Consider the following 17,045-nt stretch of genomic DNA (forward strand, 5'->3'; position numbering starts at 1 on the left):
CTCGCTCTCGTGGGTCAAAGTTGTCTCTGGCTGCACAAAGCCAATGCTGTGAAGTGTTCATGAAAAACAATTTCTTCCTTGAGGGTGCATACGATTGCTGTATCTCATCGGTGATTCCCTCGCTCTTTAAAAGCATATCATAGAGCAGTTTTTGGCATTTACTTGTTCCATAATTAACTATTCCAGCAGTCTATGAATTTGCCAGTATGTACTTTAGATTCTTTTCAGTGTTGCCTGCATTGTTGTATGTGACTTTTCGAGTCAACGACGACTATTAAGTATTGGGTCGATATGAAAGAGATCTATTTCATACTTTACCCATCAAGTTAGATGAACAAAGAATGCACTACCTTCGGGCAACTTAGAACTGTTTCTGATTGTAGATTGCTGTTTGTTGGAAGTTTGTTATTGTTTGAATATGCTACCACTCAGTTATTAATCATTTATGTACTTTTTTATAAAAATTTTACAGGAGTTGTTTCATTTGGGGCATGGTTGGTAAGGAAGGCTGTGCCTATGGCCTCCTCAGCACCACCTGCAGGTCCGGCTAATTCTGGTGGTGGTGATCAGGAATCAAACCACTCACCTAGCAGCTCCAACTCTCCAGTATCATCCACACAGACTGAAACTCCTATAGTTTCCAGACTGAGGTAAATATTTTAATGGCATAATTCCTTTTTTAAAAATATATTTTAAGTTGGGTATTGTTATTTGCCAATGGAATCTAGCTATAGCGCTCCTGCCAAAAACAGTGAGGGCTCTGAAGGTCCTATATCTTCCAGATTGAGACGTCTACCAGGAAGATACCTTTCGACATCTCATTTACCAGTTGCCACACCACCTACACCTTTGGATTCCAGGTTTAAAAATAGTTTAGGTGTTATACAGTTTTTCCGACTGAACCACTAAACATTGTCTTTTCAGAAGGAACTTGGGTGGTACACAAAAGCACCAGAGACAAAGTCTACCTCTACCAGGTAGCACTGGCGTGGATAGAAATCACGCTAAGACGCCCTATGAGCGGAGAAGCCCTAGTATTCCAACCCCAAAATCTGTCTTTCATCAACCCCCAACACCAGCAGATACACCAGTTACGCCAGCAGTTCTCAGTCCAACGGCAATAGATAGCTGTTCGGCTGGAAATAGAGGTGTCACACCGCCAATAAGACAACGTAAACGGACGAGAACTAACGAATCGGTAGAAGCGGGACCTTCCTCTTCCGCAGTAGGATCCACAACTCCGTCTACTAGTCGAACCCGTTACTGCCAGCCGGCCGTTAACGGTGGTAACGGTAGCCCCCATCGCAGTCCGACCAAGAAGGTTAGGCTGCAAACGGGCAAAGAAGCTTTCCAATCAGCCATATCACCACCACAACAGCTTCATTCACGAGCAAACATAGGGGCTGGTACGTCACTTTCTGGTTTATTCATTAGATACATTTTACGTTGAAATTTGGGAATATTGGGTCGAAAGAGTTGCTTAATTTCACAACTCTGAGGAGAAAAGTTAACGAAATCCTGCTCGATTGCGTGTTCCCCTCTGTATTGTTACTAAGACCTGTTTCGTCAGGCCTTCACTGTCGGAATCAGTCATGGAACACTGGGTAGTGATCAGTCTAAAGATTTTCTGATATTGTGCATTGAATTTAGATTCGTAGAAAGTTCTTCGATTAGTTGACATGCAAACACACACAAAAAAATGTGTTGCAAGCTGCTTTGGTTATCTTATCAGATGTCCCGTTATCCTTCTGCAATGGCTGTCATAGGCAACTTTGAGACTGATCCGTATGTTTCTGTCGTATAGTGTGGTTCTTTAGTTATTGTGTCTGATCGGAAAATTGCACGCTTTGAAGAATTGGAAGCCGGATGTGTTATGAATCTCCTATTTTTATTCCCTTGTAATTAATAGGACACAGTCATTGTTTGGGAGGGTCGACGTCGGCTGGCGTAGCAGGAGGAGACGCTGAGGTCACAGCCGGAGAAGGAGAACAGCAACAACAGCGCTTGTCTCAAATACGTCACCCGCGACAACCGACCAACACGGGGTCCTGCGCCAGCAACAGGTAAACACATTTTCAACCTCGTTTTGTTTTCTTTCTTTTTTTCTAATTCAAAATGGCAAACGCCACGCCTCCCCCCAAAGAAAATCCTTTTAATAACCTAGTTGTTATTTACAACAATGTCTCGGAAGTTCCCGAGCCATCCAACTAGCTTGCTCACACGATGGCGTGATTGATGTAAGTAATAAAAAAACGTAAAGGGAAAAGGTGGGGTGACGTCTAATCAGCTTGTTCGTATATCGTATTAGATCGTGCAGAAAAGGCTGTGGTTAGAAGGGACTTGAAATCTGTTGCTATGGCGACGTTGGACGACTTCAACCTTCGTCTTTCTCCTGTTTCTCCCGCCGCCCCTTTTTTGTCCTCCCCTTTCTTTTAATTCCTCGTGTTCAAGTAGCTCCTTCTTCCCTGCCATGTATCCGTGGTTCTTATTTCACCGAGTTTATTAGTCGGTGGTCGGCAGTCGAGGTTGGCAGACAGTTTTTGCGAGTCCAACTCTCGGATTTTGATCGAAGTGGTCGCTCGAACGTAGTAGACCAAAAAAAAAAAGCAAAAAAAAAAAAAAAAATTGCTTTCTGGGAAACAAAGAGAGATTTTTTTTTTCTCTCTTCTTTTCTGTGTGGATATTTTGTTTGTTGCACACACACAGGTGTTGCCCTCAGGCAAATCGCGCTTGGAGGTTCCATTGACTTTGGTAGCTCCTTGAGTATCTGTTCGAAGTTTGTGTCGCGATCAGTCCAGTTAGGGAGGAGAAGGGAGGAGGGTCTCTTCTGTGTCTTAACGTGTGTGATTCCCAGTGTTACTGCCAATGTCTCATTGCTGCATTTGCCCTCCCTAGCGGAATGTTTCTGCACGATTTGTCGTTGCGCTATCAGACATGGAGGTGAGTGTCGAAATAGCCCCCCACAAAAAAAAAAATGATGACGTTTAATATCGACCAGCACGCATCAATCGTGTCCCCTATTCTTTTTGCTTTTCCTATCCCTTGTCGGTTTTTATTCATTTTTTGTGTGTGTTCCGGCTGCTGTCTGGTGTGTCGGGCGATGAGGAAGAGGTGCGGGTTTACAGGTGTGCTTCCTCTCTTGATTCTCCTCGCGGCGAAGCGGTTCAAGGGCGGCCATTTGAGCAACCGGTGTGTCTGCGTGTGCTAATTAGCTGCTGCTTTTGTATCACACCCCATTTGCTTCGATGATGCTTGATGGGTTAACCACTGTCTGGCCCTGGATTGAAACGCTGGTGAAATTCATGTGCATTTACCCGTTCTTTGAACATTCGTCTCTCTCTCTCTCTTAGCCGCCACAATGTCAATACCAGTCCAGTTACCAAGGCGAAAGAGAAAAAGAAAAAAAAGAGAACAAGAGAGTTTGAATTATTCAAGGTGACTCTCTTGCGCGCGTGGTCGTTTTCGATCCATTGCACGACCGACAAGATGATGATCGAAAAGTCGTGCCCGTGATTTTCAACCGACCGTCGAAATTTGACAAATAACAAAGATAAGACAGTCTGAATAAAGCAAAAATCAACGTCTATCCAACGTTGATAGAACATGAAAGTTGACTGACGACATGGAGACGTTTACAGCATGCGGAGCTTTCTTTAGCCTTCTTTTTCTGGATATCCACGGCCTTCGTTCACGGACGAAATTAATCCTCTTTGTTGCTGCGTTAGATTCAGCACATCAAAAGCCAATGCTTGTGTGTAGCTACTTTTCCGACGTAATCGCTACACGTGCGGAATTAGCGGGCCAAATAGAGGCAGTTTTCCATCGTGATTGGATCAGGAAGTGGAAGAGGCGTGGTGAGCGGGAGGGTGGGCTGGGAACGAGGATGGGGCTTAACCTCAAGGCTTCATCATCTAACCTCATTAGATGCGACGATATTGAAGGCGTAGTTAAATCAGAACTTTATGGCCATAGATCGTTCCCTCTTATTGCCATAACGCGAGAAGAGATCAGTGATAATGTTTATTTTATTTTATTTTTTTCTTCTGAAAATTCTAAAGTAGCCGGCGAGCCTCGAGGTCCGGCAAAGTGCCACTCAGTACTAGCGGAAGTGGTGCCAGCGGAGTAGGAGGCGGTGGCGGCGGTGATACCAGCGGAATCCCGGGTGTCGGCGGCGTCGGCGCACCTGCGTCGGCCGCCAACAACACCGGAGCAGTTGCAGGATCAGCCGGATTGCTTGGAGTGGGCGCTGGCGCTGTGATGGATGGCGGAACTCATAGTGGATCTTCATCGGCTAGTGGTTCGCATACTCCGGCTTCTTCCTCGTCTTCTTCGTCGGCACCTGCACCAGTTGGTAGGGTTTCCCGACAAAATCGATCCTCTCCTTCATTCACGCTAATGTGTTTCCGGTGGACAGGTGGAGCCAATGCCGTTCCTCCTGACGGAGCTTCCGGCCTGTTGAACTTACCACCAGGTCACGCTGCTAATCTTCTCTTAGGAGCAGGGGGAGCCACTGGAACTGGCGATTCCGAAAGTGACGATAGCGAAATGGGACGACTCCAGGCGTTGCTGGAAGCTCGCGGACTTCCGCCGCATCTGTTTGGCGCCCTGGCGCCTCGAATGCAGCACATACTTCATCGTTCCATGGGATCCAATTCAACTATCTCCAAAGCTCAACAGCTGATTGCCGGTATTTTGTTTTTTTTTTGTTTTTTTTTTTATATGCTTCTTTTATAGTCGTGGATATTGGTGCCTCTAACGTATTCGATTTTCTCTTTTGATGTCCAGCCGTGCAAAACAACGCGGACGAAAGTCAACAGCTGCAGGCGGCTATTGAAATGTGCCAGCTGTTGGTGATGGGCAATGAAGACACTCTGGCCGGGTTTCCCGTCCGGCAAGCTGTCCCCGCCCTCATCCATTTACTGCATATGGAACACAATTTCGACATGATGAATCATGCCTGTCGGGCATTGACTTACATGATGGAGGCGCTTCCTCGTTCTTCGGCTGTCGTCGTTGATGCTGTGCCGGCTTTCCTCGAGAAATTGCAGGTCATCCAGTGCATGGATGTGGCCGAGCAGAGTCTGACAGCTCTGGAAATGCTGTCACGTCGGCACGCTAAGTCAATTTTGCAGGCCCGTGGCGTTTCCGCGTGCCTGATGTACCTGGATTTCTTTGGCATTAATGCCCAGCGAGCCGCCCTTTCCATCACGGCCAATTGTTGCCAAAACCTTCATGCCGGACGAGTTGCATTTCGTTTCGGGATCCTTGTCCGGCCCTTGCCGCCCGTCTTACCCAACACGACAAGAAGAGCGTCGAGAGTATCTGCATCGCCTTTAGTCGCCTGGTCGACAGCTTCCACGGTGAATCCGATCGACTGCAAGAGATTGCCAGTACGGAATTGCTGGCACACTTGCAACAGTTGCTCGTCATCGTGCCGCCCGTCCTCTCTAGCGCAACATTCATCATGGTCGTGCGAATGCTCTCCATAATGTGCGCCCACTGTCCGGAACTGGCCGTCAAGCTTCTCAAACAGAATATTGCACACACGTTGTGCCTGCTGCTGACTGGACCTGCGGGCGCGGTTGCTAGTGGCACTTCATCTTCCACCGCTGAAACTTTGCCCGCTTCTTCGACGTCATCGCCAGCCAAAGAGCACCACCAACAGGATCATGCGGTGGAATTGGTGGCTCGCAGTCCGCAAGAATTGTACGAGATAACGTCGCTGATTGGCGAACTGATGCCACGTCTGCCGACGGATGGTTTCTTCGCCGTGGATGTTTGGCTCACCAAACCCAGTACCGTCCATTACGACGCGGTCCAGTGGCAATGGCGTGATGACCGCGGCTCATGGCACGCGTATTCGGCCATAGATTCACGGATGGTCGAAGCCGCACACCAATCCGGCGAGGATGAGATTAGTCTTTCCACCATGGGTCGGACGTACACGCTGGATTTTCATTCTATGCAGCAAATAAACGAAGAGACTGGCACCACGCGACCTGTCCAGCGTAAAATAAACAATACTGGCGGTTCCAGCGGATTAGGCGGAGGCAACGGTGGCCTCGGTGTAAAGCAGAGTGATTCAAGAATCGAATGTTTGCAAGAAGAAACAGAATTGGCAACACAGTTCATTCGCTCCCTCTTTTCTCTTCTTTACGAAGTGTATAGCAGCTCAGCTGGACCGGCTGTTCGTCACAAGTGCCTGCGCGCCTTATTGCGGATGCTTTATTACGCCTCGCCCGAACTTCTACGGGATGTCTTGAAAAGCCAGAGCGTTGCCAGTCATTTGGCCGGTATGCTTTCGTCGCAGGATCTCAAGATCGTCGTCGGCGCCACGCAAATGGCCCACATTCTCATGCAAAAATTGCCGGACGTCTTTGGTGTTCACTTTAGGCGTGAGGGAGTCATGCATCAAGTCCAGCGACTAGTGGCCGAGCCAGCAGAGTCGCCCTCGTCCTCCGCAACAACACCCGCCGCCGTCCTCGCTGCCCCATTTGAGGTGAGTCTTCCCTTTTTTTAGTTAAATATTGTTTGATGGACATGTAAGATGAAATAACTTAATGTTTCCTATTTGGCAGAATGACATTTTGAACCGATCGGCCACGTATTCTTCGTCGACAACAGACCAATGCCCGTTAGGAAATGGATCCAGCGGCTCAAGTGGGGCCCCACTCGTTGCTAGCAGCCCGGAACGTGCTGCCGCCGTTGGCACGACTGCGGCCACTAGTTCGGAGGTCGGAGAATCGCCGGTGACGTTAACGAATCCCATTATGGCCGTCTCAGCTGTAGCGTCTAGCCCGATGAAACTGAGTGACGTTTTAAAGAGGAAGCGGGGGGCGAAACGTGGTGCTGTCGGTGCCCGTAAATCAAGGAACTATGCAGAAGAGACATCTTCAGGTGGGCCGCCCAGCTACAGCATGGACGGACATGACTATTTGAAAAGTGGTGCTAGTGCCAGCAGCAGTAGTAGTGCCGGAAGCGTTGGAGGAGCTCGCTCCAAGTTCGGTTTCACCATGGCCGCTCACGGTAGTGGTGGGGCGAGCAATAATGGTACACCTACATCAGCCATCAGCGGAAGCGCTGCGAAAGCGACAAGCTTCCTCGCCAACCTGAATCCTGCACGTTGGGGACGTTCTCATCATAATAATCAGTCATCGAGCACCGGCAATTCGGGCACGTCCAGTGCAGCTTGTACCTCTTCGTCTCCCAGCCTCTTGCCGAACGTGCCCAAATCGCTGAGCAATCCACAGTTGGCTGGAAATCGAGAAAAGGTCAAGACATGGATACGTGATCAAGCCACTCTCTTCCTATCAACCTATTTCAGCCCGGCTGCAACGGAGGCTGGCGAGTCGGGCCACGGTCAGTCCGGTGAAGGATCGGGTGTAAACACTACTGGTCTCAGTGTCTTGTCGGAGTTGACGCGTCTAGTTCAACGACTCGAAACCGAACCGTTAATGGCCAAAGAGACTTTAGAGCAGATCCGTGCAATCGTTGCAGATTCGGACGTTTCCTCGTTTGAAATTCTTCACAGTGGATTGGTCCAGTCTCTTCTCAAATACCTCACTGCGGATGGCATTGATCGCGACGATCGATTGCGGCTCTTCCTTCAGGTATTTTTTAAGATTGTTCCCTTTATTGAGTTACCGGTGCCAATCTAATAATATTTACTTCGTTATTTTTTTTTTTCTTCTTCAGGAATTTCTTCGTGTGTCACCAAACAGCGAATTCCCTACATCAGAGGCGGCCACTCATTTATTGGCGTTGACGCACAAATTGAGCGGCTGTATTAATCAGCTGGAACAGTTTCCCCGTTCGGGTGCATGATTTGCCCGCCCCTGCCGGCACGTCGGGCGCTTCGGGTGGCTATTTCCGTTCAGGGACCTCGGCGTTGCGCTTCTTCAATACGCACCAGCTCAAGTGCAACTTACAGCGGCATCCATCGTGCAACAATGTGAAACAATGGAAAGGCGGTACCGTCAAAATTGACCCGCTTGCTCTGGTGCAGGCCATTGAAAAATACCTGGTCATCCGCGGCTATGGCCGCATCCGAGACAAAGACCTGGCAGATAGCGATGACGATAATAGCGAGGATGACGTCGATGACAGTTTGGTGAGTTGAATCGCCACCGCTAATACGCCGCCGTTCGGTCTTCCTATAGTCAATGTGTTCCTTTTCCTCTTAGGCGACCGTTTTAATGAACCAAGGAAATAGCGTTCGACACAAGCTCCAATTTTTGGTCAACGATCACGTGATCCCTTACAATATGACAGTCTACCAGGCTATCCGACAATTCAGTAAGACTATACTTGAACAATCGGTTGAGATTTTCTTTTATACGTTGTTTATTTATTTTATTTTTTTACCGCTCGCAGGCATGGATCAATCCGAGACGGATACGGATTCCGAAACCCCAATGGGGCACGCATCCATTTGGGTACAGACGCACACCATTTTCTACCGACCAGTGCCTGATAACGACCCGTGCAACTATGCCAGTCCGAATGCTGCCAAAAATACGAGTGCACCAAACGTACTGCTGCCGTGCGGATCTGCTTCAGGGACTCGTAAGGGCAAAGGCGCCAATGGCAAAAGCTCGAACAAAAAGAAAGGCGACGACCTGTGGATTGGTAAATTCTTTTGAACGAGTTTGGACGGCGAAATGGATGTGATTTTAATTATTGTTGATTTTCCTTTTTTCTAGATGGAATTGCCCCCGATGTGAATTCCCCAATAGTGCCATTTTTGACCATGCGAATGCCCGAATACGTGACGGTCGATGACCCATCGCTGGAAGTGCTGAATCTGTTGCGCGTTGTCCACTCCCTAAACCGCTATTGGGGATTTCTTTATCACCTGGTCGACTACAAGCCCATTTTGTCGATTCATGAGCTGATCAACTCTAAGCTTACTGCCAAAGCTAATCGTCAACTGCAGGTAATAAGAAAATATATGGCACTAGTTTTGTTATGGTCGTTCGTCATGTTTGACTCATTTTAGGACCCACTAGTGATAATGACGGGAAACTTGCCACCGTGGCTGGCACAAATCGCCACGGCATGCCCGTTCCTGTTTCCTTTTGAAACCCGGCACCTGCTGTTTTATGCTACGGCATTCGACCGTGACCGAGCGCTCCAGCGCCTAATGGACTCTGCTCCTGAATTGATGAGTGGTGGTGACAGTAGTGAGCGTGTCACACCCCGGCTTGATAGACGGAAACGCACGGTGTCGCGTGAAGACATTTTGAAGCAGGCAGAGCAAGTCATGCAGGACATGGCTTCGTCGAGAGCCCTTCTCGAAATACAATACGAAAATGAGGTTAGTTTGTCTTGAATTTTTTATTTTATTACTTGCATATTTTCGGAATGTTTGCTGAAGCCAGCTTTTTTTTAATTGGTCTGGGATTCTTCTGCGATAAAAAAATAATAATAATAACAAAATCTTTTTGGAATTTTCAGGTTGGAACTGGACTTGGACCGACGCTTGAGTTTTACGCCTTAGTATCGCGAGAATTGCAGCGCTTTGATCTGGAACTTTGGCGCGGAGAAGCTGTATCGGCTACCTTAGTCGCTGGCGGCGGATCACTTGGATCGTCACCCTCGTCTTCGTCGTCGGAAGAACCATCCAAAACAAAAACAGGCCCCGTTTCTACCGTCGGATCCATCGGGACGTCAGTTGATTACGTTCACAATCAATATGGCCTCTTTCCGTCGCCCTGCTCGCGCAGTCTCAAGGCCGGCCCACTGGCCAAAATTCGCTCGAAATTCCGCTTTGTTGGGAAATTTATAGCGAAAGCGATCATGGATTCCAGGATGGTAATTACTTTGCACTTCTTTTCTTGTCAAGTAACTTAAAGCCGAATCGTTTTTATGTGATGCAGTTGGATTTGCCATTTAGCCCGGTGTTTTTCCGCTGGCTGCTTGGTCAAGAAAGATTCTTGACAGCATCAGACATGGTCTTGTTGGATCCCATTTTGGCGAAAACGTACAAGTCATTGATGGCTCTAGTAGAAGAGAAAAAACGTATCGATCAGGACTCGACTCTCACGCCAGCCCAACGACAGGCAGCAATCCAGGCGCTCAATCTCGACGGCTGTCCCGTCGTCGATCTCGGCCTGGACTTTACGCTTCCTGGCTCGTCCACCATCGAACTGCGAAAGGGAGGCAAGGATCAGCCCGTCACCATCAACAATTTGGAGCAATACCTCAAGGTAAGGACAACGTCAAGTGTAATTCTTAGTATTGCGAATGGGGATGTAACGATTTGTATTGTTCATCTAGTTACTTTCACACTGGATCCTTGTCGAAGGCGTCTCCAGACAAATGGAATCTTTACGCGAAGGATTCGAATCCGTTTTCCCCCTACATCATCTTTCTCTTTTCTATCCGGAAGAAATGGATCTTCTTCTCTGCGGAGCTTCTCAGGTAACCGTAGCCATATTTTGCATGAATGAATTGCGAGAACTGTTATGACGATGCCGACTCGTTTTCCCTTGTATAGTGGACTACTGAAGGTGCTTGGGAAGTGCAAAGTTTGTTGGACGCTTGGAAGCCAGACCACGGCTTCACATTGGAATCAAAAGCGATACGAAATCTGGCCGAAATTCTCTCGTCCTACAACAAGGAAGAGCAACGCCTTTTCCTGCAATTTGTCTCAGGATCCCCTCGTCTCCCGGTCGGAGGTATATCTATTCTCTTTCTTCTTTATTTTTTTTTTTGCAGCTTGACATGCTAATAATGTTTTTTGATCGTAGGTTTCAAAAGTTTGTCTCCTCCATTGACGGTGGTACGGAAAACATTAGAGCCAAACCAGAGTCCGGATGATTTCCTTCCGTCTGTGATGACGTGCGTCAACTATCTTAAACTTCCTGACTACAGTAGTCTGGAGATTATGCGTCAAAAGCTATCTGTCGCAGTACGTGAGGGCCAGCATTCGTTTCATCTCTCTTAAAACGGCAACATTTTCTTTCAAAAAGACAGTGGAGACGGCCAAATACCCCCCCCCCCTCCCCCCTCCCTAATCTACAATTAGTACGTATTTTTTTTTTCTGTTTTTCCCTCTGTTTTTCCTTTTCTGTTTTTTCTTCATTATTATTCGTTATTATTATTATTCTTTTTTCTTGTTTTTGTTTTTTTTTCTTTTCTTTTTTGTTTTGTTTTCCTCTTGATTTTGTATCAGGCGTGTCATCAAACGAACGATCATTTGTATCGCTGTTCATCTGTTTGCGCTTTTCCTTCGTTTGCCCTGATAAAAAAAAAAATTGTTCCTGCTGGACAGCCCCCTGCGCCCTCCAGTCTCTTCCCATCCCTCCTATACTCGTCTTGCACCGTCTTATAGGTTGAAAGAGATGATTGAGAAACAATAAGCGATGTATGAATGCATATTGTGTGTGTGTGTCGAATGAGAGAGCGCCTAATGTGTGACTGTTAGCAAAATGCGTCCATGTGTAACACTAGATGTAAGGCGCTGTGGTCCTTTTTCTCCCTGCTGATTCTTTCTTTTTGCGAAAAATGCTTATATTTGTTTGTTAAGTCGCCCATTCCTTTTTCCTCTTTATCCTTTCGACAGTCAAGGTGGCAAAAAGGAAAGAAAAAAGTAAACAAGAAGTGAAACAGTTTCCGGTAAGTTCCCGTGCGCCTTGGTGTCAGAACCGTGAGGATAAATAACAGTAAACAGGAGCTGTAATCCTTTTCAGCAAATAACAGGCCTTTCCCTCCCTACGTAATAATAGGCTATCGTTATTTCATTTGTGTTACAAAAACTTCAGAAAGGAAAACATGATTGGAATGAAGAAAAGGAGAAGAGCCCATTGCCTGTTATGACACTGAAAAAGGAACCTGTAGTTCTCGAATGTGAGTCGGAAGTTGAGTTGGTTTCTTTCCTTTTGTTTTCTGTATGCTTCTTAGCAGAAAACTGGTCCTTCACGTCTTTGTCGATGCAAACGGTTTACTTGCTGATTTGCTTCACAGCAAATTCATCTAATGCTAGTACATACCCTTTTCTCCTTGATTGCAGATTACTTTCCTAATTCTCTGTCCAAAGACTTTGCTTGTCTTTTTTTTTTTTTTTTTCAATTTCTTTTTTCCTTTTCCGCTGTTTACTTTTGTTTTTTCTTCTAATGATAAATATTTTCGTGTTTTTTGGCGTATGGCGTAGTTTAAAATACACTTTTGAACATCTATGTGTCATCGACAATTAGTCTAGTTCTAAGTTTTGGCCGACCATCAACTACCATGGTGTCCGTTTTTGGGTGAAATCTCGGCGTCGAAAATGTTAAATTCTTGTATCTGTGTTCATTCATGGAAAAACTTCAGATACTGTAGATAATAAATTTCTTCTGTTCGCTGACGTGCGAGGTTTCTATAAGACCCTGTACAAAGTTCGTTTGATCCATTCCTGATGGAAAGCACATTTTCATCAGTTTAGTCATGTAATATTACACAAATTGTTGTCTCTGGAGTTAGGCTTTTTCCTGATGTCTATTGTTTTCATTCCCCTCGTATCATGCCCGGTCATTGGAACATCGTTTAGATGTTCCAGATCGATAGCTTTTAAGGGTATAGAAAGCTGACAGTTCCATTATATTTCACTGATCGTGTCGCGACCTATTTGTATGGAGGAAAGCTGAAAAAGTGATTGGCATGGCTACTGATTTTCCATTTGTTGCACTACGTTGCTGTGGAATCTTATCTACGTAAAACGTACAGTAGGCTACTGCACTTTTCTTATTTAGACTTTTTATACCACCAAACCAAATGCAGACTGCTTCTGTATTACCTCAATACTGTTATTTAGGCGTTATTGGAGGTTAATTTGTGTAAGAATATGAATATTAGCGTTTTAAAGGTTCAAATAAGTACGCAGAAACAACCTCGCCTCGCTGTTTACAATTAATGTTGCCGAACCTCATAAAATCATAATAATTGCTTAAAATCATATACATTTTAAATTAAATACTTTAAAACATATCTGTGAAGACAAATTGGAAAAATAAATCCACAAAACAGAGTATTATCCAGAAATTGCCAACACATTTCTGGTTTCTTGCATTTAAATTTTTCAAATTTTCAATCTTGGGATCGGAAATTTGGGATACTGTTTACTCCATTTCCCATTTCAGTTCCATAGTTTTTTAGTTTTTTTCCTCATTTGGCAACTTCGCTCAATTCCTTCTTTTCTTAGGCTCTAGAGGCCACTACTGTCAGGAGTCTTTCCCATAGTCGTCTCCGAAAAAGCGGGTGAGAAATCTTTTTATACTTTTCTTTCGTTCGAGTATCTCATAGTGAGTTAGGTAGTTGATCATTTTTTAAAACTGTACTTAAGCTATTCAGGTTTGTGATCAATCTAGAAAAATGTTCAGTTCGTGTTTTGGAAATCGGATGTTATTGCTTTCGATGGATATAAACTTGACTGTCCTGCTGAATCACACATGTTTGACATCTTGTTTATCTATACTAGTTTATTTCTCTTCCATTCTGTTAGATATAATGGATGGTTCTTAATAAGATTTAAAGGATTTATATTTTGTCCTATACATATTATCTTTCGACTTTAGAAAATGGTGGAGAAGAAGACCGAGAAAAAGGTAACCAAGGTTGCTAAAGTGGCCGGTGATAAACCAGAGAAGACAGTGAAAAAGGCGGAAGAAGAAACCCGCCGAGAAGGCTACAGAGAAAGCAGATGCCACCAAAATCAAGAAGCGTAAGGTGAAGCCCACCAAACGACCTTTCTCCAGGTAATAATACTGTTTGTTTTCTTCTACTATTGTAGTATGTAATAATGCACGGTCTAATAGCCACAGTGTAATCAACTATGTTCCTGCGGCCGCAAATCCATGCTAAATTATTTTGCCTAAAATTATGTTGTCCTATGTTTGTACTACTGTCAACATGTTCTTGGCTACATTAACATCTCATATCTTTGTGCAATTAGGCTTTATGCTAAGGCCATCTTCACTGGCTACAAACGTGGCTTGAGGAATCAGCATGAAAACACAGCTCTTCTTGACATTGAAGGATGCAAGAAGAAGGAAGATGCCTGGTATTATGTTGGAAAGAAGTGTGCCTATGTCTACAAGGTACCCGTGTTATTGAATTTTGTAGTTTAAAACAAACTGGTTTTTGTTAACTTTCTGTCTTCTGGAATTACTATAATTAGGGCAAACGCTACCAAGCATCTCTTGGTGACAAATCAAAGAAATCCAAAATCCGCGCTATCTGGGGTAAGGTTACACGGCCTCATGGAGGTGCCGGAGCCGTACGAGCTAAGTTCAAGTCCAACCTTCCCGCTGTCGCTATGGGACACCGCGTTCGCATCGTAAGTAGCATTTGACTTCACTGTATACTAAAGAGTAAATCTTGACCGGCTATTTTTGTTTAATAGATGATGTACCCGTCGAACATCTAAAATGTGGATGATTGCTCGCATGGCGCTGTAATAAATGCTCCGTGAAAAAAAAAACTAATTTTGTTTACAACCAATTCTATTTACACTTAAGCTTTTATGAGAACCACAGTAAATGCTTAGGAATTTGATTCTATTCACACCAAATCTGTGATAAAGCGTCAAAAGATAGGTACACGAAAAACCTATATTCGGTACTAAATGCTTGGCCTTTAAGCATTTGCTTGTAAGTGTAGTTGTTTTTGGAAACAACTCGTACATTGGGAATACTGTGAGTATTGTTTTTGGCGGTTGTTGAAAATCTTCTCCCGGTAGAAGTTATGAAGGTTGAGGTCAGCGCATGGTACAACTTACAAAAACTAAAGTAAAACAAGTCATCATAAATATCAGTTATGCCTCAGCAGGCAATTAAAACCATGGTATATCAGTCCTTATAATACCATGATCAAAACTTTCAGCAAACTATTTTGTGGAATTCGTCGAATAGTTGCGATAATGCGCTATTCTGAAGACGGAGCAGCATCGTCCCCCGGGGTCTATGACTGGACGGACATTTCACCATAAATTACGCGAAATGCTCAGTTCCGCACACATTCTCATTACATTAACTAAAGGTTGTCCAAGTGTACACGTGTATTTTGAAAGTTCTCTTTATGAAACAACCTGCTAATTGCACATTTGTAGCCTACACTCAAGGTAAGTTTCATACTTTATGCCAATTATAGAATGTGTAGGACAGTTAAGCTTTTATTTAGTGACCACGAAAAGGATTTTCAGGGTGCTTCTCAGCCCTAATTTTAGAAAATAAATCTATTAGCTTCAAAATCGATTTTGTAAAAAGCTAAGCAAAAGTTACCCTTTGAGAGTCGTAGAAAGATCAAACGTGCGTCCTTTTTCTCCTTGGTCTAGCTCTCCTAGTTCTGTCATGTCAGTGGCTGTGAGGTCGAAGTCAAATACCTATCGAGTTAAAATTAAATGACAACATTTTAGCGAAATGATTTATAATTTCATAATTTATTATGTTATTAAAATATGATGATCTGGCCACTTTTCTCCCCATTTTTTAAATTTTTATTTTACACACTTATTATTAATAATGCAAGGACATTATAGCCATGTTATAGCTAAGAACTGTACCTGGAAGTTGGCATGGATACGTGCAGGTGTGACACTTTTAGGAATAACGGCAAGACCAAGCTGCATCAGGTACCTCAGCAGAACTTGTGCGGTGGATTTCTTGTATTTTTCGGCTATTTTGACAACCACTGGATTTTGGATTAAGTCGGGAAGGCCTGGTACGCTGCATTGTTAAAAGTTAGTTAGTCTTATTACACAACTGAAGGCATTAATTGCAAAAAGATCATTTATGCCAACTGTGTTGTGTAAAACAGGGATACTTAGTTTAGTTTTGATGTGAATTGATAGTTTCGACTGAAGTCTAAAAACACTTATTTAAAGGGAGACTTACGCCATGCCAAGGCTGGTGTAAAAAGCATTCCGACCCGGTGAGCCTAAAGGAGCGTAAGCGACGATTGTTATTCCGTGTTTGTGGCAGAAATCTCTGAGTGATTTTTGTTGGAACTCAGCATGCAATTCCACCTGAAGATTTGCAGGCTTTATCCGAGCCGTTTTGACAATTCTCTCAATTTGTTCCTCGTTGAAATTCGAGAGACCAATCGATTTGGCTAAGCCAGCATCTACTTGTTTTTCCATTGCCTAATTGGCGGGGAAAAGTTGATTAAAATCGAGCCCAACATATTTGTCCCACAGTTATAATACCTTCCAAAGATCAACTAAGTCCGTATCATTGTCCAACACAACAAAACCGTCAGCATTCATGGGGAAAAGATCATCATCGTGTTTGGCGGTGAGACCAATCGGTGCATGGATTAGATACAGGTCGATGTAGTCTAGTCGAAGATTTTGCAGTGATTTTCTCAGAAATCTTTCTACATTCTCAGACCGATTTCCAATCATTGGCAACTAATGAGACACCCATAATATTCTTTAGCACATCGGAACCACGTTTCACAATCAATAATTTTACATACTTTGGTAACGATGAAAAGTTCTTCTCGTTTAACCTTTCCCGACTTGATCCATTGCTGCAAAACCTCCCCAATAGCGTCCTCATTTGAATACAGGTAAGCGGTATCAATGTGACGATAACCGGCTTCTAAAGCAGCGTTCACTGCTGTTTGAATTTCTTCTTTTGAAGACTGCGAGAGAAAGATGTTGAATCAATAGAAAGCTCATAAAAGAAGCGGATGTTACGTGGATGTAAAGTTACCAGCCAAGTTCCAAGCCCAACAATTGGCATTTTTTCTCCATTCCAAAAGGTGATGTGATCCTTGCAGGTTGACATCTCTTTTTTTTTTTTTTTTTACAGGCTTAGCAACCAGAAAACGTGGCAGTACTAGTCCAAGTATCAGCTAGAACTGATAGGTGTAAGTACTCTGCACGTCATATATTATTTAGCCATCCGTACCGTGATAATTTTATTTACATATTTTTCTAAAGATATGAATAAGATGTGGTTTTTCCCTAAAGGAAAACTGGGTGTTGGCTGGTTTTTCCGACGTTTTGTTTATTTCGCACACTGGCTATAAGTCTATAAATAATAGTGGGCAAACAGTAATGCTAT

At 44.4% G+C, this 17,045-nt stretch overlaps 3 protein-coding genes across 3 annotated transcripts; 2 read left to right on the top strand and 1 right to left on the bottom strand.

The window, feature by feature from the left end:
• Positions 1-62: 62 nt before the first annotated feature.
• Positions 63-12,179, top strand: LOC116926644 (E3 ubiquitin-protein ligase TRIP12). Its single transcript, XM_045179036.1, is given in 22 exon segments — positions 63-204; positions 473-650; positions 729-860; positions 925-1,406; positions 1,910-2,063; positions 4,059-4,351; positions 4,415-4,687; positions 4,786-5,234; positions 5,236-5,268; positions 5,270-6,499; positions 6,579-7,610; positions 7,696-7,803; positions 7,805-8,110; positions 8,184-8,295; positions 8,374-8,628; positions 8,703-8,935; positions 8,999-9,316; positions 9,457-9,813; positions 9,879-10,208; positions 10,279-10,422; positions 10,499-10,679; positions 10,752-12,179. Coding segments are annotated over 21 exon segments (6,753 nt in total). The 5' UTR covers positions 63-204; positions 473-516; the 3' UTR covers positions 10,949-12,179.
• Positions 12,180-13,553: 1,374 nt separating this feature from the next.
• LOC116926729 (60S ribosomal protein L35a) lies at positions 13,554-14,458 on the top strand. The gene is given in 5 exon segments (XM_032933666.2): positions 13,554-13,643; positions 13,645-13,733; positions 13,931-14,075; positions 14,156-14,314; positions 14,381-14,458. Coding segments are annotated over 5 exon segments (504 nt in total). The 5' UTR covers positions 13,554-13,556; the 3' UTR covers positions 14,405-14,458.
• Positions 14,459-15,016: 558 nt separating this feature from the next.
• LOC116926692 (aldo-keto reductase family 1 member B1) lies at positions 15,017-16,853 on the bottom strand. The gene is made up of 7 exons (XM_032933636.2): positions 16,692-16,853; positions 16,453-16,620; positions 16,181-16,384; positions 15,870-16,117; positions 15,539-15,701; positions 15,258-15,358; positions 15,017-15,192 (listed from the first exon to the last, which is right to left on the bottom strand). Exons 1-7 carry the CDS (start codon positions 16,764-16,766, stop codon positions 15,153-15,155), a joined length of 999 nt encoding a protein of 332 aa, XP_032789527.2. The 5' UTR covers positions 16,767-16,853; the 3' UTR covers positions 15,017-15,152.
• Positions 16,854-17,045: the final 192 nt, after the last annotated feature.

The sequence above is a fragment of the Daphnia magna genome, linkage group LG1, assembly GCF_020631705.1.
Source record: "Daphnia magna isolate NIES linkage group LG1, ASM2063170v1.1, whole genome shotgun sequence".
Classification (NCBI taxonomy): Eukaryota; Metazoa; Arthropoda; class Branchiopoda; order Diplostraca; family Daphniidae; genus Daphnia; species Daphnia magna.